We start from the raw sequence: 23,943 nt of genomic DNA on the forward strand, positions 1-23,943 counted from the left end.
GGGCTGGGGGCATGTGAGGGGGTGCAGGAGTCAGGGCATGGGGTGTGAGGGGGCTGGGTATGTGTGGAGGCTGCAGGAATCAGGGATGGGGTCGTGGGGGGGATGCAGGGGCCTGGGGTGCAAGGGGGGTGCAGGGGTCAGGGCAGAGGGCTGGGGGGGGTGGGCTGGGATCAGGGGGGTGCTCCCTGCCCCCTGAGCAGCTCACAGCAGGGGGCTGGAGGGATACACCCCGCTCCTACCCCGCTTCCCCCTGCCTCTTCTCCGCCTCCTTACCGGTCTGAGCAGCGAGGGCACTGGGGCTGCTCTTCTCCCCTCCCTCGCAAGGGCCATCGGCGGCAGGGAGGGAGAGGAGGCGGGGCTCGACGCAGCATGCTGGGGGAAGAGGCGGGGGAGGGGAAAGCTTGGCTGCTGGCGGAGCCTGCCGTACAGCAGCAGCCGGCAGGACCAAGCTTGCTTCTGCCCCCTGCCCCCGCCAGACAGAGCGGTAGGCGGGGGGCGGAGAAGAGCGGGCTGGGTCGGGCAGGATTTTTAATGGCATGATGCTGCCTGCCGGGGTCCGGCTCAGCCCACTGCCAGGGTTTGGCAGCGGGCTGAGCGGGACCCCGGCAGGCAGCAGCGTGCCATTAAAAATCGGCACACGTGCCATAGGTTGCCGACCCCTGATATACACAGTATATGAAAAGATGGGAGTTGCCTTACCAAGTGGGGAGTCAATCTAATGAGTCAATTCAATTAACAGTAGAATACCAAGGGAGGAAAAATCACTTTTGTAGTGGTAATGAGGGTGGCCTTGGTATTCTACTGTTTTTCCTCCCTTGATATTCTACTGCTAATTGAATTGTTAGACTGACCCCCCACTTGGTAAGGCAACTCCCATCTTTTCATGTACTATGTATATATACCTGCTACTGTATTTTTCACTCTGTGCATCTGATGAAGTGGGTTCTAGCCCACAAAAGCTTATGCCCAAATACATTTGTTAGTCTCTAAGGTGCCACAAGGACTCCTCGTTGTTTTTGCTGATACAGACTAACATGGCTACCACTCTGAAACCTGCAAAACCACTGTGGACTAGATTGTAGAGTCAACCATGAGCCCTAAGTAAGAGGCAGTGTGCAGTTGTGCTGCCTGAGAAGCAGACCAGAAATGAAACTGACTCAGTCACAATCTGGAGCCTACTTGACTCTTGCTCCAGGGGAAGTAAGCTGTGCTACTTCTAGACCTAGCAGCTTACTTCCCCCTGTACATCAGCTCAGCTGCGATGGCGAGCACATGGGTGGGGATGAGGGGCTGCAGAACCAAGGCTCCCCACTTCACCAACCTTGCCTGTCCTCCTATGCAGGAGTAGGGTGACCACATGTCCCGATCTTATAGGCACAGTCCCAATTTTGTGGGCTTTTTCTTATATAGGCACCTATGACCCCCCACCCCGTCCCGATTTTTCACACTTGCTGTCTGATCACCCTATGCAGGAGCAGCAACCCCACGGAGGCCACTCTCACTTCTACACACAGACCTACATTGTGGGTAGCCCATACATGGGAGTAAGGGGATTCCTTGTGCCCTGCTACTCCTTTGAGAGCATGAAAAGAGAATCCCAACCAAGCCCTGTATCTAGGCCTGAAGGTGGAATCAATGCAAAGGCTCCAGTTCAGGCAGAATGCGGCAGAAAACCTCAGGTAGACAGGCTGTTGTGAGGATATCATACTGCGGTCTGATCCCTCCACTGGCTGCCAGTCTGCTTCTCTTGCCAGTTCAAGGCTTTGGCCCTGATCTACAAAGCAATCAGCAACTGAAGACCAAGCTATATCATACACCACATCCTCGCCATCACCCACTAAAACAGCTGTACTCTGAAACAATGCAGAGTATGAAAGCCGTGACAAACACAAGAGTGGGAGGCAGAGGGAGTTCAGCTGTAGAATGACCTTCCGGAGGAGATTAGACTAATCCATAATATGATCACCACTAAGGCATGCTGCAAGGAAAGCATTTCTCAGCATACCTGGAAGGATTTTTACAAATGGTTATATGTATATATCTCAAGCAGAATTTCCTGTAACCTTGGAAGGGAAAGGAATGAAGACCTCATGATGTCCTCTAGGAACTTGCTATGCAGATCCAATCCACCTGTGAAGAACTTAGGGTACGTCTATACTTACCTCCGGGTTCGGCGGTAAGCAATCGATCTTCTGGGATCGATTTATCGCGTCTTGTCTAGACGCGATAAATCGATCCCGGAAGTGCTCGCCGTCGACGCTGGTAATCCTGCTCCGCGAGAGGAGTAGGCGGAGTCGACGGGGGAGCCTGCCTGCCGTGTGTGGACCCGCGGTAAGTACCTTGTAGTTCGAACTAAGATACTTCGACTTCAGCTACGTTATTCACGTAGCTGAAGTTGCGTATCTTAGTTTGAACTGGGGGGTTAGTGTGGACCAGCCCTTAGATGCTCTAGTGATGGGAATGAGGGGTCGGAAAGAATTATAAGTCCCCACTTCATTACAGTTCAGTGGAAGAGCTACCATCCAATCAGATAGCATGGCTCTGGGTCCAATGTCTAGTCAACCTGGATGGCTCGCTGCCTGACTGGCTAGGACTATGGGTGCTAATTAAGACCTGTAAATTCAGACTCAGGACCAACCAAAAAGTAACTCAAACCTACCTATCCCCAGCATTCCAGTAAAAAGGCAAGTGTCCAGTCAGGACTAGCAGATAATACCCTGCAAGTGCATGTGCTCTCTGAACATCCTGCCTCTTGTCCATCTTCAAATAAGGCTGCCTAAAGACAGCCACATCTATAAACCCACCCACCACCAGAAAACAATGCCTGCCACCCTGTATGTTAAACATTGTCGGAAATAAGGGCGGTGGGAACAATGACCTTTGGAAAAGAACAAATGAATAATGGGGAAGAAGTCTTGCAATTTGTGAGGAGCTTTTACAAACAGAAGTTTTTGTAAATTATGAACGCGTTCATAGTGTCCCTTTTAGCAATGCCACCATTTAAAGATAAGATTTATAAAGAAAAGTGGAATTCAGCCGTAACTAACATAGAGCTTTGCAAATGTGACATTTTAAGCGCTCCTATCTCAAATGATACTGGGGCTGATTAATAAATGGGTTCTGTAGCACCCAGTTCTGTAGCATCCAGTTATATTTCTGGATGTCAGCTGACAATTTGCTGATAAAGCTTAAAAGAAAAGGAAAGGAAAAATGCAGCCAGTCAGAAACCAGGTTATTCATAAATATACAGTATAATATTAAAAAGTATAAATTGCTTGGTAAAGTTCTCTGATTAACTGTAATATACAACATTTTTCCCTGAAAAGCAATTAAGTAGACCATGTAATTAGTCAGCATTGTCACAGTTTCACCAACATCTGTTGCCAGATACAATAATTAAAATTTATAGCAATTATTAGGTATAACAGAAATAAAGTTAATGAAATAGAACACTGTCATGGGACCTCTTGCTTTGAAAACAAACATCTTTGTTATAACATGGTTTTGCATAAAGATATTTCATTTTCTTGACTGATTTATTAATTATACTGCATTGAAAAAATCTGCATGTCCTGCCAAGCCTCTCTCTGTCGTCTGACAAAGTTTCTTTTTGGTGGTTTTCAAAGAACAGCTGCTTACTTGGAATGTTTTTCCTGACTTCAAAAGCTAAAGCCAAACTTTTGAAACTGACAAGGAGATCGCTGTTCTGGTACCCATAGTTTATGTTGTCAAGAAACAAACAGTTGTCCGGTGAGAGTCCCCAGAAGCTGTTATTTTGTTTCCAAGAATACTGGGCTTAAAAATCCACACTGAAGAGAGATTCAAACACTGACATGAAAACAACAAAATTCAAAGCACTCGAATTGCAGCCTGAATTAGATAAACCTGTTTAGGAAAATAATTTGGAGATCCCTTGTTAGTTTCCTCATTGTCATGTAAATTTAGTAAGCTAATAATAAAATATTTATATAGTACACACACAAAAACTATGTTAAAACATTAAGATTGAATGGTCAGGCACTCAAATGTTAGGAAATGCCACAATTAATGCTGCCTCTGCAACCTTAATTTGACTCCCCTGTGCATATGCATTATGATACAGTCTTTAACTATAAAATCACATACTATTTTTTCCCCACAGGACCCCTAGTCTCATTCGGTGCACAGGATGGACAGTGCACAAATAACAAGCAGCTATTCAGTGTTATCTTTTATCCTCAGTGTTCAATGTGTGGCCCTAGCCCTATTTAATCCATATTATTCAAACCCTGCTCTGAATACACAATTATTAATTTCCTCATGAACTCTTCTATGGCACTCATTGCTATAGAATCTGAGTGCTCCAGAAACGTTAATGAAATTTATCTTCACATCACAACAACCCTGTGAGATGAGGAGGCGGCATTACCCCCATTTTACAGATGAAGAACTGAGGTACAGAGAGAATAGGTCAAAAGCATCCACTAATTTTGGATGCCCAAACTGAGATGCCTAGGACCTGATTTTTCAGTGCACTTAGCAGCACATAGTATTATATATGTTCAAAGCTCCCATTGACTTCAGCTGAGGTTGCGAGCACTCAGTACTTCCACAAATCAGACCCTAGGGTCTCATGTTGTGTGCCCAGAAAATGAGGAACACACAATTAGTGACCACCAAGAAAAGTTTGGTTTAAGTGACTTGCTTATAGCATCACATAGAAATTCTGTGGCAGAGGTAGAGCTAGAATCCAATCCTCAAGAGCAGCATTCAATTAACGAGCTTTTCTCTTCATACAATCCACTGCCTCATTCACTTCCAATTTCTACAATAAATGAGGCAGAGGTCCTACCACTCACAGCCTCCTACACAACACAATCATGATTCGTCCTCAGAGCAGGTCCATAGTGTTCACTGAATGAGGCAGGGGTCCTGTGGAAAAAATATGTGATTATGTAACTGAAGACAGTCTCATAATGCACAGGTACCACAAGGGGGACGAATTAAGGATGCACAGACAACCTTAATTCCGGCATTTCCTAACTTTTGATTGTTTGACTTTGCAACATTACAAATGTTCTTTTAATGTAATTTGTGAGTGTAAGAAATAAGGTTGAAAGTGACTCATTTGCACTCAAATCTTTAACTTACCAGATATGTCTGACATTGAATTGTCAGTGTTAGCTCTGCTATGAAAAATTTATCAACTCTCTCTATAATTTTATTAGAGAATGTTTAAAAATAGATGATACAGAGTGTTGAAACGTCAATTATTAGTCATCAGGGGTAGCATACAGAGTATAGGGGGATGTTAGTATTTTGATATTGGATAGCACATAACACATACAGTCTGCAATATCCCCAATGGGGGGGTATAAGGTGGATGGATCAAGGTATAGTCAGCAAGCAGTGAGTCTATAATACTATATTCAGAAGTAAACCTGTGTTGAGTTTACTCTATAATTTCTATTCAGAATACACATAAGAGCAATATTCCTTAGAAAGTGATATGGACAGGAGTACAGAAGCACCAATAAATACTAAACTTATTAGTGGTGAGTGACTGAGGCTAAGGCGCGTTCTTAGGGTTCTGTGGGTTATTATGGTTCTTTGTCTGAAAACTGTCTCTCCACTTAACCAACCTCCTAAATTCAAGAGTCCTAAATAAGGCAGACTTCACAACTTTGAGGGAAAGAGAAGTTTGGAAGGGATGGGGAATGAGAATTTCACTTAATGCTATTCTGCATGGAATTCCAAAGCAAGGCACATCATGAATTTATCTGTATTACTAATGTCTATGCACAAATGCAATAGGAATCAGGATGTTATTGACACTAGCTAGATGCAAATCTTGACTTGCTGGCATCACATATTTAGTGGGATGATTCTGATAACTGTAGATAGTGTATGTAGAAGAGATAAAAAGGAAAGAAAAACGGGAGGAATAGCACTGTATTGCTGAAATAATTATGAGCTACAATTAAACAAAGAAGAAAAACACCTGTGGATATCTGCTTCAGACCAGCAGGTCTGGAGGGAACGAAATATTACTGGACCATTTCTCAAAAGTTTTTAAGCTGCAAGATACTAACTGAGAGAATTTTGTTTACCTACAAGGTAACAAAAACAGCTAACCAGGAACCAAAGAATACAAACAATCTAAGAGCTAGTCTACACTGGCAGCGCTTTAACGTGCCTTGTGTGGTCACGGCGCAGCGCTGGGAGAGAGCTAGTCAGTTGAGATACTCCTTTTATGAAATTTCCCTTCAATAAGATTAAAAATATATATATTTGAATGATTAGAAAGGAAGGAAGACACTGTAAATATAAATTAAGAACAGGTGAAACCGGTGAAAGAATATTTGAATATACAGGTCTCTCTCATCTTACGCGGGGGTTCCGTTCTGCGGTTAGCGCGTAAAGCGAAAACCGCGTATAGCCAAAACCCCATTGAGTTCAATGGCGAGCGAAATCGCCCGCACTACAGGTATAGTATTAAAACTGTTGTTTTTGTCTTTTTTGTTTTTTGTTTTTGCCAACCGCGTAAAGTTGAAATCACGCATGTTAAATTCGCGTAAGATGCGACAGACCTGTATACACATAAACCAGTCCAGATTATATGCATTCTAGAATCCAAAGGACATTAGGAAACAAATTACTCTACCACTAAGAATTAGATCTAAAAATCATGGAGAAATAGAGACGTAACCGAAAACTAAAATAAAATAAAAGTAATATTAATTTTCAAAAAGGGCAAAAAGAGCGATCCTGGCAATTACATTGATGTAAATGTAACAGCCAGTCCTAGCTAACTAATAGAACATTAAGAAGCAAAAAACAAAGGTACTTAGCTAGTGGAGAATGGATTACAAGCGTTGAAATCACAGAATCATAGAGTGTAGGAGAAATACACGAGTTTACAAAAAATAATTCTTGTTAGAAAAAACTTACTCTTTTTTATTAAATACGTACAATATTCGCTCTTAAAGGGAACACAGTAGATGCAATATATTTTAATTCTGATTAAGCACTAGATACTGTGTCCCCTAAAATCGTACTTCAAAAACTTCATGAATGACTGAAAACTATCTGAATGACTAGGGAAATTAAATGGGAAATGATAAATAGCAGTGACAGTGGAGGTCAGCTACACCATCACTAACTTCTGTGACATATGTAACCCCCAGGGAGATTACCTAGATTCCAGGGGCTCTGTGTGCTGGTGGCTTCCCAAGCTGCCCTGCTGACCCTGCCAGGAAGGAGCAAGGGGAGTGGAGGCACTGCCAAATAAATTCATATAGGAAGAAAAAGAAGTTGCACCCTACTGAGTGGGTAGCGGGATTCAGAAGAACCCAGGCCTGTCAATCAAAACCCGCAAGGAGATTGGCACTAAAGGGGGTAACCAGGTGGATAGGGGGGTGCTACACTGGAGGTACTGTTGGGATCCCGTCTTTTAAACTCAGACCTTAAATTTACCCTTGCTGATTTCCCAGGGAAATTGAGTAAATTCCCAGTATGGATTATCAGAAGAGGCATGTAACTTGGTATGAGCTGGAGGGAGCCGACCCTGAACACCACTTCATACTCACTAATGTACCCAAGTTAGACAAATTGAAGATGAGACTGAACCCTGCAAGCAGGCCTGGAGCTCACCAGCTCCCTTCCCCCAGCCAGTTCTACCCTTTCCCTGACTGGCCCAACCTGCTCCAAAAATGGCTTCTCCCCTCTCCTGAGCTCCCAGGGAAGGTCACCTCACTCCCTATTGGTTGCCGAGCAGACTCCGAGTCTGCCCTTGGCTCCCCATTCCTACCAGTGACAGTGTGCCTCTCCCTGAGCTAACAGCACACAGAGCCCCAAGAATCTAGGTAATCTCCTTGGGGTTTACATATATATTCATATCAATGTCCCTGGACAGTTTCACCCTGCTGGATGCCTTCAGATGGTGAACGCTAAAGGACAGGGACTTGACACTGGCTTTAGCACAATTTACCGGCTATACAGCATTGAGTAGAGATACGCCACAGTACAGATAACAGGAACAGAATTCTACAGGTAGTTAGGTAACAGACAACTTAAAATCTATATCTGAATAATATATTGTGTAATAACCGATTACCGTATTTACATTATTATACAGCAGCAAGACTTTGCTGGGCAGTTAACTATTTTGTAATTAAAGGTCTAACCATTATTATAAAGAGTATTTAGACCATATTTTTCTTCCCAGTGAAAAAGCAATATCAAAGCTTGTGTATAAATGGCATATATATTCCATAAGGACACATTTGCACTTAATTTACTGCCACATTCCAGGAAACAAGGTAGACATATCACTGCTTTTCACAGAAGTTACAGTGAAAAGCCAATAAATGATAAAATAAACTGAATATTTTCAAGGTTATTATAGAAATGTGCCTGTACTAGATAATTCCTGAACTCTAGTTTAACACTGAACCTTTAGTCCCATCCCAGTTTTTATTTATGTTGGATATTAGCTCTTTAATTATCAAATTATGAAAAACATATAAATGATTTTTATCCATTATGTGACCAGTGAAGAAGCATATTTTACCCTCCCTGCCTGCACTACAATATCAGTCAGCAGCAAGAGAGCAGCAAATCAGACAAAAACTGGGAAGAAATAAGGTCATGGACCCAATTAAGGAGTTAACTGTTGTTCCAGATTTTTGCCGATGAGAGACTAACAATATTTCTATTTTTTCCTCTTTTCTTTCAAAGGAATGCTATATCAATTCCGAGAACGGAGGAAAGAAAATGTTGCACTTTTGCTCCACATCATTTTTGAAGTGCAAATCAAAGTAATCTCATCTTCTCTCAAAAACCTTACACTCAGGCAAGCACATGGGGGGGGGGGGGAGGTATTTGTAGCAGGAGGAACCTTTTATATTGAGATGAACTGGAAAATAATGTCCAGAGTGTGAATAATGTGTGTCATATTGTTAGCATTTATTCTGACCAACATAAATGTTCCTTTCTATAGCAATGAGTAGGTTTCTTCTTATTCCGTAGCATTTTCAGTACTATTACCTGCCTATAGACTTTTAATTTTTTATTAGCTTATAGGACATTGTAAGGAAAAATATGTTGACTTTACCTTCACAAGACAGGCCATGAGAAGTAACTCCAGAGAGGCTCTCTCTGCACACATTACAGAAGGTAGGTCGGGCATGGGAGCAGGCGTACCAGTTATGCATCCCTGAGAAATGTTCCACATTAAACTGTGCGGTCTAGTAAAGGAGAAGTTAAGACAAATTTGCAAGTACAGAACACAGCTATAGAAACTGAAAGTACTTAGGAGTTCCATATTTATGCTGGAAAATTCAATGTGGAGAAGTACATGGAAAGGAGACTAAAAGCTCTCTCTCTCAAAACAAGAGCATAATAGCATGAATTGTACTAGTAAAATAAAGATTTAACAAAAACTGCATTTTAACCTTACAGGTTTTTCACACTCCACAAGACTGTATGTCTTGGGTTCTGTGTACTGTAGAGCTTGATATATTAAATCAATATTTATCCTGAAAGAAGAACAACATGCACTGAAAGGGATATTATCTTACCTCATAATGTTCTCTAGACTGTACAGACTTCAGTGAGCTGATCCAGTCCTCCATCTCTTTTCTGTTCTCAGCACACAGTATTAGCCTCCGGAATGGAGTGATTATCTGAAAGAGACTTCTCAATTTAATGATTCTGAATATTATAGATAGGAGAGATCATTACAGAATGTAACATCTGACAAGCCAATTTTTCTTCTCTCTGATGATGCAAGTGAAATGCACACCCTAAATCTATATGATAATCAAAACCTTGAATATCAATGAATTGTGTGTTGTTGTTTTTTAATCACTGTCTTAAAATGGTAAAGTGAACTTTTCTCAATTTAAATTCCGAGGATTTATATCAGGCTTTCATATGGGCTTTAAAAAAAATTATTTATTATGTCTCTTTTTCAGCTCTTTATCCATATGTAAATGTAAGACTCCCTGCAAAGCTCTAAAATGGCTAATAAATCTTTCCATAAATTATTTTAAACAGATGTCAGTTCTGTTTCATAACAACATTATAGCAACTGCAAAGTCTATAATTACTGTAGACGAAGACAAATCATACTGATAAACAAAAGCCGGAGATTCATAAACATTCTGCGCATTTCTCATTCCTACATTGGTGATGACATTGTATTTACATAATTGTTGTAATCAAATATAAAAACTTGATTTATGAGTTAATATAGGAATACACCCACACAAGCTGTATAATCAAAAGACACAGAGCAAAAAACAAACAGCTCAAACCCTATGCAATGGTGCCTATGCAGTGCTTCAGTGCACTCTTGGAACAGGTTGATGTTGCGCGGGGTTCAGTAGTCTGGATTTAGATCTTAGACACTGTATTCATCTTGAAATCTGAAGACTGCTGAATCTTGGAGATTCAGAGTAAAGGTGTTTTTTTCTTCCCCCACTAGTAGATAAACAATTAAAAATAACTGTAAGGCACCAAAAACTATCAGCCAACTCCCACAGAAATTATTTTGAGCACCGCACTAAAATAGATATTGTAGTTGCTTTGAGAACAACGAAGGAATCTAAAATAAAAATCTAAGTAATCAAAGGAAGAGTCATTTGCTTCTTCTGCAAAAATTAAAAACTAAAACTAAAACCTTGTTCAGTCTGAATATGTATTTCATTGTCCATACTGCCTACATTTGGAAATTATCTAAGTAAAGTAACAGTATAAACCACAGGAAAACTGTTAATTTTCTCTCATGGTGTTATAAGGTTCTTGTAACATTTACAATACATACATTATTAGTAAGTAATTATTTACAACTGTTTTTACTCACCCGGTGACCACGAGATAGCCTCTGCTCCTGGTTTGTGCTATGCAGTTCTTCATTAAACTGAACTGCACTTTAATATATCTGACAAGCAACCTAACTGAAATACAGCAGACTACAAGTCACATGGAAGGGCAGCACAAACCTTTGAGCTTTTTTTTTAAATGTACAAGCTGCACATGAAACTGAAGGACTCCACTCTGTTTTCTATTTCCTTCAGTCTTCCCCACCCTTTTTTTGATAAGACTTATTAACATCTGTCCACTTCTCTTCCTGAATAACAGTTAATGCAAAGAGCAATGCTTCTCTCATTAGTTAGGAGCCAAATGGATGCTTTATTACTTCAAAATGTTTTTCTGACAGCTCATCAAATGAAGCACAAAGAAGCCATTAAACCATAATATAACCCTGGTTCCAATAACAAGCACCAGGCTTCATCGAACTCATAGATATTATTTGTACAAATACTTCCCCCGGTCTTTATTTCCCAATATACTGTATGATATCATAATAAAGATACGCATTTATAGCTTTAAAGGAAGGACAAGGCTGCCTTAGTCACACAGCTAGGTCAGAGCATTTCATGTCAATTCCTTCCTTCTGACTACCAACAGACAGTGTAGTGAAACACATTTAATGCAAAAATACATTTAACTACCTTTGCTCCTTAAAGTTCTTCTTGAAAAACTCTTGATAATCTTTCCAAAAAAATACAGATCAAATACATATATCACTGATGTCTTATCTTTATTAATATCATTCACATAGAATCCCTTAAGTGAAAGAGTCAAAAAGTCTCTTTGCCAAAATAACTCATGTATAACCATACCAGATATTCCTATAGCAATACCGTTTTTATTTAATATTTGTTCATATAAGTTACAGCAGGCTGTAGCAGTCTCATTAAGTTATACAATTGATGGCTACATATGAATGTTAGATAAATTATTATTAGAGCTATTAAAATAAACACACTGGAAAGTTGGAAGAGCCCCACATATTTGTAGATACAGGACGTAAAAGGCTATGAAGACTAATCTACTTATATTCTTTCTGCTTCACACACTTCCAACAACAAGCTTCAAGGAACAGCCAGTCTGGTTATTGTAAGGGAGCCAGACATACAAAACAAAAAGACAACCTGATGTTATATGAAATAAAAATACCTATGCTGGAATAACATTAAGTTTCTGACCTCCAACCAAGAGAAGCAATGAAGCTATGAATTCAGGTTCTCTCTATCCTTAAGGGGTTTCCTGAGTTGAGAATGATCTTATGTACCATACAATACGCCATCCTTCTCTTCTCCATTTACACTGTAGGCTATAGGCGCCGACTTCCACTGTTCCCGGTGGGTGCTTGACCCCGCCCCTGGCCCCGCCCCTGCACCACCCCCATTCCACCCCTTCCCCAAAGTCCCCACACCTGCCCCGCCTCCTCCCCTGAGTGGGTCGCGTCCCCACTCCTCCCCCCTCCCTCCTGGAAAGTCCTAAGCGCTGGGAAGTAGGCAGAGGTGTGGGGACGCGACGCGCTTGGGGGGGAGAGAAGGGGGGAAGGGGAGGGGAGCTTGGCTGCGGGTGGGTGCAGAGCACCCACTAATTTTTCCCCGTGGGTGCTCCAGCCCCAGAGCACCCATGGAGTCGGCGCCTACGCTGAAGACCCCTCTATATGGGAATATTCACAAAAGATAAGCTGAATCAACTACATTTGACTGAATTTAAAGTGCATTAAACCGCCGTGTGGATGCTTTAATTCAGAAATAAAGTGCTCTTAGTTCACTTTAAAGCGAACTAGAGCCATTTTACTTCTGAAGGAGAGCATCTACACAGCTGTTAAATGTGCTTTAAAATAATGCACTCTAAATTCACACCTCTAGTTAATTTGGCTTAATCTTCCTGAATGTCCCCATGTAGGCATGTCATGAGTAATGTCACATGGTCCCATGGCTAAATACGTAAAATTAGCATACAGTGCTTACACTTAATAAGTCTCTTACTTTGTGAGTGTGCACACTGTAAATGTCTGCGGGTTTCTAATTCAAAGTAAGCAACTTAAGAATTTGTTGAAACATACAGGGTTAAAATGTATCCCAGCACAGATGACCCACCCATGGCTCTCCATACCTCCTAAGCTCTTAAACAGAAGGCTGAAGTGGGGCTTAAATAGTGTGTTAATGTTTTGTTAGATTTCATTACTCTGGTGTAACTTTTACCCATAGTATAAAAAACCCTTTTCCTATCTTTTTGGGAACCACAAAAATCAAGAATGCCCCATTTTAGTCTTATTAGGACATGAGTCATTCACTACAAATATCACAGGTTTTCATGAAGCACCACAAAATTCACATAAAAAACAATTTCAATAAAATATTAGGGCTATCCAATCAGGCCTAAAGAGTTTGAAACAGGCAGAAGAAACCTCCTACAAGATCCTCCCAACCACATCTGCTATCCACGAACATATATATAATGTATACATACAAATATATTATCTCATCAATGGCTTTTTTCCAATGGTATTGCACTCCAACATCATATTTAGTTTCCTTTCTATTGTTACTCAATTCTTACTCCACAGATGGGCACCCCTACCCAATTGGTATTTGTATGTTTTTTCTCATCTCCCTGGAATTGGAAGAGAAAAGGTACGAAAAATGGCAACAAAAATGATTAGGGATATGGAACAGCCTCCATAGGAGGAGAGAGAGACTCATAGACTTTAAAGCCGAAAGGAGCCATCATGATCATCTAGTCTGACTTGCACATTGCCGACCACAGAACCTCGCCCACCCACTCCTATAATAGACCCATAACCTCTGGCTGTATTACTGAAGTCCTCAAATCATGATTTAAAGACTTCAAGTTACAGAGATTCCGACATTTACCCTAGTTTAAAACAGCAAGTGACCCGTGCACCATGCTGCAGAGGAAGGCAAAAGCCCCCAGGGTCTCTGCCTATCTGAGCTGGGGGAAAATTCCTTCCCGACTCTAAATATGGTGATCAGTTGGACACTGAGCATGTCAGCAAGACCAACCAGCCAGACACCTGGGAAAGAATTCTCTGTAGTAATTCAGAGCCCACCCCATCTAGTGTCCCATCTCCAGCCACTGGGGATATTTGCTACACGCCACTGTAGTCTCATCATACCATCCCCTCCATAAACTTATCAAGCTCAGTCTTGAAGCCAGTTAGGTTTTTTGCCCCCACTGCTTCCCTTAGACAGCTGTTCCAGAACTTCACTCTGTTGATTAGAACCCTTCGTCTAATTTCAAGCCTAAAAATATTGATGGCTAGTTTATATCCATTTATTCATGTGTCAGCATTAGCACTCAACTTAAATAACTCCTCTCCCTCCCTGTTTTTTATCCCTTTGATGTATATATAGAGAGGAATCATATTTCCCCTCAGCCTTCACTTGGTTAGGCTAAACAAGTCAAGCTCTTTGAGTCTCTTCTCCATTGCTCTGATCATTCTTGTAGCCCTTCTCTGCACCTGTTCCAGTTTGAATTCATCTTTCTTAGACATTAGTCTTTTTCATGGCCCCATCACATTGTCTGGAAAAAGGGGTAAACAGTTAGGTGGCAAAATTTGCAGATGATACAAAACTACTCAAGATAGTTAAGTCCCAAGCAGACTGCGAAGAGCTACAAAAGGATCTCTCAAAACTGGGTGACCGGGCAACAAAATGGCAGATGAAATTCAATGTTGATAAATGCAAAGTAATGCACATTGGAAAACATAATCCCACCTATACATATAAAATGATGGGGTCTAAATTACCTATTACCACTCAAGAAAGAGATCTTGGATTCATTGTGGATAGTTCTCTGAAAACATCCATTCAATATGCAGCGGCAGTCAAAAAAGCAAACAGAAAGACTGAGAGGGGACATGATAGCAGTTTTCAGGTATCTAAAAGGGTGTCATAAGGAGGAGGGAGAAAACTTGTTCACCTTAGCCTCTAAGGATAGAACAAGAAGCAATGGGCTTAAACTGCAGCAAGGGAGGTCTAGGTTGGACATTAGGAAAAAGTTCCTAACTGTCAGGGTGGTTAAACACTGGAATAAATTGCCTAGGAAGGTTCTGGAATCTCCATCTCTGGAGATATTTAAGAGTAGGTTAGATAAATGTCTATCAGGGATGGTCTAGACAGTATTTGGTCCTGCCATGCGGGCAGGGAACTGGACTCGATGACCTCTCGAGGTCCCTTCCAGTCCTAGAATCTATGAATCTATGAATGCTGGGAATCATTAAGAAAGGAATAGAAAATATCATATTGCCTCTATATAAATCCGTGATACACCCACATCTTGAATTCTGCATGCAGCTGTGGTTGCCCCTTCTCAAAAAAGATATATTGGACTTGGAAAAGGTTCAGAAGAGGGCAACAAAAATGATTAGGGGTATGGAACAGCTTCCTTATGAGGAGTGATTAATAAGACTGGGACTTTTCAGCTTGGAAAAGAGATGACTAAGGGGGGATATGATTGAGGTCTATAAAATCATGACTGGTGTGGAGTAAGTAAATAAGGAAATGTTATTTACTCCTTCTCATAACACAAGAACTAGGGATCACCAAATGAAATTAATAGGCAGCAGGTTAAAAACAAACAAAAAGGAAGTATTTTTTCACACAACGCACAGTCAGTCTCTGGAACTCTTTGCCAGAGGATGTTGTGAAGTCCAAGACTATAACAGTGTTCAAAAAGAACTAGATAAATTCATGGAGGATAGGTCCATCAATGGCTATTAGCCAGGATGGGCAGGGATGGTGTCCCTAGCATCTGTTTGCCAGAACCTGGGAATGGGCGACAGGGGATGGATCACTTGATGATTACTTGTTCTGTTCATTCCCTCTGGGGCACCTGGCATTGGCCACTGTCAGAAGACAGGATACTGGGCTAGATGGACTTTGGTCCGACCCGATATGACCATTCTTATGTTCTTGATGTTAGTCCCTAAATTCATGGCTTTCCACTTTGCCATATTAAATTTCATCCCATTTCTACTACTCCAGTTTTCAAGATTGTCCAGATCTTCCTGAATGATATTCCGGTCCTTCTCATATTGGAAATACCTCCCAACTTTGTCTCATCCACAAATTTTGTTAGCACACTACCACTTTTTGTGCCCAGGTCAGTAATGAAAATGTTAAATAAGATTGGTCCTAAAACCAATCCTTGAGAAACTCCACTAGTAACCTCCCTCCAGCCTGACAGTTCCTCTTTCAGTATGACCTGTTGTAATCTCCCCTTTTACCAGTTCTTTACCCATATTTCATATTAATCCACATCATCTCCAATTTAACTAATAATTTCCAGTGTGGAACTGTATCAAAAGCCTTACTGAAATCTACTGCATTTCCTTTGTCTAAAAAATCTTCTCGGAGAAAAAGATCAGGTTCATCTGGCATGATCCAGTTTTATAAAACCATGTTATATTTTATCCCAAATCCTGTTGACCTCTAGGTCCTTAACAACTTTCTCTTTAAAAATTTCTTTCAAGACCTCAATATGATTGAGATCAAACAGGCCTGTTGTTTCCTGGACCACTTTTTCCCCCTTTCTTAAAAATAGGTACTATATTAGCAATTCTCCAGTAATAGGGTACAACCCCCGACTTATTGTGTTCATTAAAAATCCTTGCTATTGGACTTGCAATTTCATACGAGAGTTCCTTTAGTATTCTTGGATGGAGATTATCCGGATCCCCCAATTTGGTCCCATGAAGCTGTTTGAGTTTGACTTCCACCTCGGATGTGATAATTTCTACTTGCATATCCTCATTTCCATTCGTACCACTACCCCTAAACTCCTCATTACCCTTATTGAAAACTGAGGCAAAGTATACATTTAGGTCAAACTCAAATCACCACAAGGGCCACATGAGGACTAGTACATTGGCCTGAGGGCCGCATCACTGACACCTTTTCATATAAAGGTACAAAAGCCACCACTCCCACTGCCCCCAGTCCCACCCTTTCCATGAGGCCCCACCCCTACCCCGCCCCCATTCCAACCCCTTCCCCAAAGTCCCCACCCCAACTCCGCCCCCTCCCTGCCCCTATTCCAACCCCTTCCCCAAATCCCTGCTCCTGCCCCGCCTCTTCTCTGCCTCCTCCCCTAAGCATGCGGTGGTATCAAAATAGGCTCTTAAGGCAGCAGTGAAGGCACCACATGGGGCAAAGAGTGGTTGGGGATGAGGAACAGGAAAGATTAGGGACCAAGATGGGACTGCACATGAAGGATTAAAAAACAATAAAAGGGGATGAAAAAGTAAGTGCTGTTTTCTTCAACCCTTTACTGTTACAGTCTCCATGTTTTACTTCTGAATAACAGAAGGGGATATTTGGCAGGAGAATGAGGTGAGGGTCACCTTTTTTACCCTACCTCCCTCCTTCTGCAAGGGCTGCAAGAAAAGAGGATTTTCACACAAACTGATATTGGGATTTTTGATCTATTCTCTAAAACAAACACACACAAACGCAAGCAATTTACTTTGTGTCCATTTCCCTGGAAATTGGAGAATCAGCTTTTGTTCTGCCAGTTTGATTTTTCACCTAAGAGAACTGGGATCAAATTCATCCCACATGTAAGGAGGTGAAACTTCCATTAAATTCAGTGTGAGTTGCACCTGCTTCCACCAGGGCTAAATCCGGCCATAAAATTCTGCACATTCCTCAATCCAAAGTGTTTCTACTATAAAAGATAAGCTGAGAACTGAAAAAGTAAAAAATACACAAAGATGAGCCCTACAATTTAATTTAATTTGCTTTTTTAAAATAGCATATAGCATAATTCTTCAAGGAGCTAACGTTACATCAGATTCCTGAAGGCCTCAGGTAGATGAGGACTCTCAGTTTCACAATGCCACAGTGGGGTAAGATTATCACTATAACTATATACTTTGCGCGTATATACAAAGGCAGACATTAATCCGTTTCCCAGTGGTCACTGTTCATCTAAGCCCAAGGCCTTTATAAAGTAGATAATTTATAATTCATAGATTGTATGCCATGTCAATGTACTGTAAATTATTCGGTTCATTTGGCCTCTGGTAGACTGGGGGGCACTAGATAACATCGCTACATACTTCCATTGGAATTTATGTAAAACACTGCCTAGAATATTTATGCACTTCCACAAAATACAATATGTGATATTGTAATTGTATTGTCAATATTGCAATGAGAATGCTGACTCATTTGCAGGTCTTCTGGAATTTTGAATCTGCTTTGCAGCTTCCCTCCTTGCTGTAATCATACTCACAACTAATTTTTATTGTCTCAGCACATCCTGTCTTATAGTGACCCTAATACCATAAAACCACCATTAGGAACTGCCATCATTGTTTTGAAACAGATACATCAGCAGCGCTGACTGATATCATCATCAATCATAGGTAAAGTGAAAAACCAATTCAGAAAGCACAAACACAGCATATGCTAATTAAGAAAATAACAGTGTATACAGCTCAGAGGGGGAGACAGTAGAGATGGCAAAACACTCAACTTCCGGGAACATGATATTTACACTGAAAAGCTTTATAGTGCTTTAAATTACTACTAGCAGGCATTACACTACTATCACTTGACATGGCCAATCTTAAATTTGTTTAGTATTCACTGTCGCACACTGATCACAATTAGCCTGTTTGTTCTTTATATGGCTGTCATAGTTATCACTCTAATATAGCTGCAGTCCATTATTAAATTGATACTTAAAGTGCTACCATTATATTTAATATTTTCTATTTGTACTAGGCAGATGGAGAAAACACATATTCATCATTCAGCTCACTGTTACCGGACTAGCTGCACACTGTCCTTTCTTGGGAGTCTCTTTGAGTGCATCCTCTACAGGCATGAGGCCTTCAGTCGTTATGTATTCTGGAATTGTCCTGAAATGAAATTCCACTATTTGTCCATCCTCAGATCAGGACCTGGAACACAGCCCCCTGGTTACCAACTGTGATTTAGTTAGCAGGTCCAACAGGGACTGGACCCTGCCAGGATTTCACTTTGGAAGGCTGTTATGGCATATGTTTGCAGCAATACAGAAACAGCTTCTTCAAAACAAAGCCATGATTTATTTTGCCCAGAAGGTACACAGCACTTAGAAACACAGATTTTAAATAACTAAAGAGTCCTACGCACACACATTTCCTTAGCTAAGCTTAGCCTTTTCATCCATAGCTCAGGCGGATCTGGCTTATTCCCCATCTTTGAGTGGGGAGAAACAGCAGACACTGCTTGCACCCAGGTTCCTCTCTGCAGAGGTGGATTAAGGTTTCCTGGGGCCCTGAGCCAGAGCAAGTGGGGCCCCCACCCCCGTTCCATCCCTTCTGCCTGTGGCCCTGCTCACAGCCCCACCCCTTTCTGCCCCTTCCCCGGGGCCTACCCCTGTTCCACCCAGGGTTCCCCTCAATTCTCCCCCCACTGCAGGCCCACAACCCCTTTTGCTCCTTTTTGCCCGCTCCCCACTGCAGCCCCAAGACCAGAGAAGCTCTGTCCCTGCACCATGGCCCCAGGGCCACATTGGGGAGTGAGAGCTCCTCCCGTCCCAGGGCTGCAGCGGGGGTCTGGGTGCTGGGGCTTCCCCTACCATCCCCCATGCTTCTGCCGGGGACGGAAGGGTGCTGGAGCTTGTCCTGCCACTCCATAGCTTCTGTCGGGGAAGGGGATGGATGCTGCGGGGGCGGGAGGGCGGGGAGAGTGGCTTTCCCCATCCCACAATTACTGCCAAGGACAGGAGCTGCTGGAGGAGCTTCCCCCGTCCCACGTCTGCTGCCGCATATCAGGGTTGGGATGTGGGGTCTTCCCCCGCCCACCTGCCAGGCGGCCGGGGCTCCGGGCTTCTGCCTCCATCAGCGGATTTTTTCCAGGTCCCTGCAGTTGGCCGAGGCCCCTGAGGTCCATTGGCTAATCCACCACTGCCTCTGTCTCGGTTTCTCAGCCATCCTGTCAGCCTTTTCACTGACACTTTCTGGCCAACCTCTGACCAAATTCCCCCTCTCTGTCTTTAACAGATCAGTGTTTTTGATCTCCAGATTCTCAGCCTTGGCAAACAGCCCTGTTGCCACAGTCTCGGCTGAAGAGTCCCTCTTCACATCTATAAACTTTGCTATTGTTTGAAGGAATGCTTCTTACCTAGGTCATTGTTTTACCTTTCCTGGGTTCCTTGATAAGATAACCCCCCTCTACAGCCTCCTTTGATTTAACTCTATGCACTCAGGCAGGTAACAATACCAAATTGAAGGGGGAAACAGAATCATAATAATATTTTTTAAAAAGTAATACAGACATTTTTCCAGTTAGTCACACAGCCCTTTTGGATTTGTAAAAGTAAATCATTGTACAGAGTTTGCATACAGTATTGGATACATAAAAGCAACGATTGTACCCATGCTAGTCACAAAAGCTCAGAAATATCCCACTGACTTTTTCATTTTATTAGGGTACAATAATTCAGGGAAAAAATACTTGGAACATATTAAAAGCCAAAAGTAGGCACTGGAAATGCTATTACAATAAACTGTATCTCTGTTTCTCCACTCTAGGGTAAAGTTTCCCCAAGTTCCTAAAAGATTAGCCCCAAGCAGCTTAGGAGCCTTAACTGAGAAGCAGGGAGCCTAATGGTTAGAGCAGGAGATCTGAAAATGAGGATTCTTGGGTTCACTAACTTGCTGAATGACCTTAAAGACTGAGTCATAAGTATAAAAATATCCCTTAAATGAATAATTTTCCTTACCTATGTTACTCACAGTTTAATTAAAAAAAATCTAGTTTACTGTACTTCTCACAGTTTACTTTTTGCATTTCTCTCAGCTGACTAAATGAAAATAGATTAGAGTTTCATTTAAAAATAGTTTAATAAATTTTCTTTCAGGTTCTCATATATCAGCAAGATCCTACAATGACTGAATTGCAAAAAATACAGGGGGGGGATGTTTATTAGTTTTAAAGAAGGCTGCATTAGATTTTTTTAAAAATCATGGCTATATTTTGACTGGCCCAAGGTTTTGTAAAAATGTGCTTTTACAAAATTTAATTGCTTGGTTAAATTTGATCCAATATTGTCTTCTTTAACTTCTCTGTATCTCTTTTTCTGCATCTATAAAAATGGATATAAAGACACTTGGCCAGCTTTCTATCGTGATTTGAGTTCTGTGGATTAAGGGTACTAAATAAATATATGGTAATATTATTATTATAATTGTTGCTATTTTGTTATGCTAGATGTGGAGGGAGAGGGATAGCTCAGTGGTTTGAGAATTGGCCTGCTAAACCCAGGGTTGTGAGCCCAATCCTTGAGAGGGTCACTTAGGGATCTAGGGCAAAATCAGTACTTGGTCCTGCTATTGAAGGCAGGGGGCTGGACTCCATGACCTTCCAGGGTCCCTTCCAGTTCTATGAGTTAGGTATATCTCCATATATTATTATTATGTATTGTGGCTTGTATAGACAATTGTCCATACTTTTTTAATTGTTCCCAGCAAGGCAAAAATACAGGCTATTTACCACATACAAGGAGCTGAAGATTCAAAAGTGAGGTCCGAGTAATGAATGGCTAGTACATTTGCCTGACTGTGCACATTACAAAATTTAAAATGTGACCATTTAGATAGACACTCTTTCACAAAGCAATTACTCCATATCTGATCTTTCAATACTCCGTCCACAAAGGAAACTGAGTGTGGTTTGTGGCTGCCCTACTCTTCATGTCCTTGGCATGGAGAGCAACAGGGTACTGAGGATGCAGGTGTGACCCCAACTGACCCTGCTATTCAAAATAATCTGGACTTGCACACATGGGGCACAAGCACACCATGAGTGGACTCTGTGTGGACAACGCATCTTAAAGAACCACAGTTATACTGTAGGGTAACTAACTGTTCTTTCCTCTGGGTGACTGTCCATCCAGATTCCACTCTGGTGACCAACAGTTATCCTGATGCTAGGGCTGGTCCGGAATTTTTAGACAAAACTTTTTTCCCTCAGAAAACAATGATTTGTCAAAACAAACTATTTGAGGGGAATGGCTGGTTTCAATTAATTTCCCATTTTGAAAAAATATTGAAAAAAAGTTTTGAGATTGTTAAAATGTCCTGTTTTGAAATTTTCTTACCAAAAAGTTTCCTTCTCAGTTCGAAACTACATTTTGAAATTTAAGTTTATTAAAGGTTAAGAAAAGGGTTTTTTTAAATGTAAAAGGTCAAATTGAAAACAAAACATTTTGACATTATTAAAACAAATCATTTTGATTGACCCAATCCCTTTGTGTGTGTGTGTGGGAGGGAGGGGGGTCTGCAAAAGTTTGAGTTGAATTTTTTTGTCCCAATTTGGGATGAGAAAAATTTTGAAATCTTGAAAATTCTTGCAGGACAAGAAAGCCATTTCCCACCCAGCTCTAGCAGATGCCCAGTTGAGGAGCGACTGTACAATAGCATCAAGGGAGATTTAGGTTTGATATTAGGAAAAACTTTCTGACTATAAGGGTAGTTAAGCTGTGGGACATGCTTCCAAGGGAGGATGTGGGATCCCTGTCATTGGAGGTTTTTAAGAACAGGTTGGACAAACACCTGTCAGGGATGGTCTAGGTTTAGCTGGTCCTGTCTCAGTGCAGGGGGCTGGACCTGATGACTTCTCGAGGTCCCTTCCAGCCCTTATCCAGCTATTCATCCAAAAATTCTTTTAGTCTGCCTGGAGAACCCAGTTTGAACTATTATAAGTGAACCTCTCCACAGGGTGGCTTCGAAGGAGCTAATAATCAAAAAAATTACATTAGCATCCCTCTCCTCCTAGAGGAGTAACATATAATTCCACAATGCACAACTGCATTTTTAATACAATGGACACCAAAGGTATTAAATCTAATTCAATAAAGTTTAACTTAATCACATAAGGTTTGCCTAGGATATTGCAGGATTTTGTCAGTCTGTCATACTATGCATTTTTACAGCAGCACAATGTTGCCCTGACCTCAGTTGGGTTCTCCAATGAGAGCCCCAAATTGCATTACTCATGATAAATTTGTGAGTGATGGTAACATTATAATTTTAACACATATTGGAAGGGGACGAGGGCAGACGAGGGAGGGGGAGTTAAGAAAATCTAAAGCGACCACAAAACATGGTTACATTTTTTAAAAGCATCTCGATTTTTTGAAGTCTGACTCAAATTTCTTGTAATTTTGGGGTAGGCAATACTGCATTTGAATTGGGACATTGTGACAGGTGTTCCCAGGGTGCAACCTGAACTGTGGGACCACTGAGCCCTCTGTCCCACCAACCTGGGCTCCCTCTCACACAGTGACGCTGTTACTAAGCCACAAACCTTTGTCAGGCACTGTACTTACACAGACATCCACAGGCAGGGACACACCTAACTCAGTTACATGCTTCTCATGAACCATGAATGAACTAAATAGAGAAGTTCCAGCCAATTCTCCCAAGCTTCCCAGCCTTGCACCCCAAAACTGTACCATCTTGCACTAGTCAGAAACCTGACAAGTGTAAGTTCATTAAGTTTGCCACTTCTACAAAGGAAAGTGGACATACACCAGCCTTTATAACAGGGATGGGCAACCTACAGCACGCATGCCAAACACGGCATGCAAGCCGATTTTGAGTGGCACGCTGCTGCCTGCCGCGGTCCCAGCCCCCAGCCCCACTCAGCGCCCCCGCCCACCACTCTCCCCTGTGGGGGCAGGAGGCAGAAGCTTGGTCCTGTGGCAGCCAAGCTTCCCCCCTCCCCCGCTTCTTCCCCCAGCGTGGTGCTTTCCTGACCCTCCTCCTCTCCTTCCCTGCGCCGATCAGCTGATGGCCCTTGCGAGGGGGAGGGGGACGAGTGGCAGCATGCTCCCTGCTCCGTAGAGGAGGCAGAGAAGAGGTAGGGACGGGTCCTTGGGGAAGGGGGTGGAACAGGGCATATCCCTTCCAGCCCCCTGCCATGAGTCGCTCAGGACAGGGGGCTGGGAGCACCCCCACGAGCCGAGCACCCCAGCCCTCTGCCCTGACCCCTGAACCCCCCCCACACACCCAGCCTTCTGCCTTGCACCTCCACACACCCCCCAGCCCTCTGCCCTGACCCCTGAACTCCCCCC

The 23,943-nt window shown here is 42.1% G+C and overlaps 1 protein-coding gene across 1 annotated transcript in view; it reads right to left on the reverse strand.

Moving 5' to 3' along the window:
- LOC113407071 (diacylglycerol kinase eta-like) overlaps positions 1-23,943 on the reverse strand; it is a 269,427-nt gene that overhangs the window by 85,532 nt on the left and 159,952 nt on the right. The window contains exons 4-5 of the mRNA XM_026654677.2: positions 9,561-9,665; positions 9,095-9,227 (exon numbers count right to left, since the gene is read on the reverse strand). Coding sequence (XP_026510462.1) covers positions 9,095-9,227; positions 9,561-9,665 — 238 coding nt within the window. The remainder of the gene's footprint in view (positions 1-9,094; positions 9,228-9,560; positions 9,666-23,943) is intronic.

The sequence above is a fragment of the Terrapene carolina genome, unplaced genomic scaffold (assembly GCF_002925995.2).
Source record: "Terrapene carolina triunguis isolate 2854851 unplaced genomic scaffold, T_m_triunguis-2.0 Scaffold18, whole genome shotgun sequence".
Taxonomy (NCBI): Eukaryota; Metazoa; Chordata; order Testudines; family Emydidae; genus Terrapene; species Terrapene triunguis.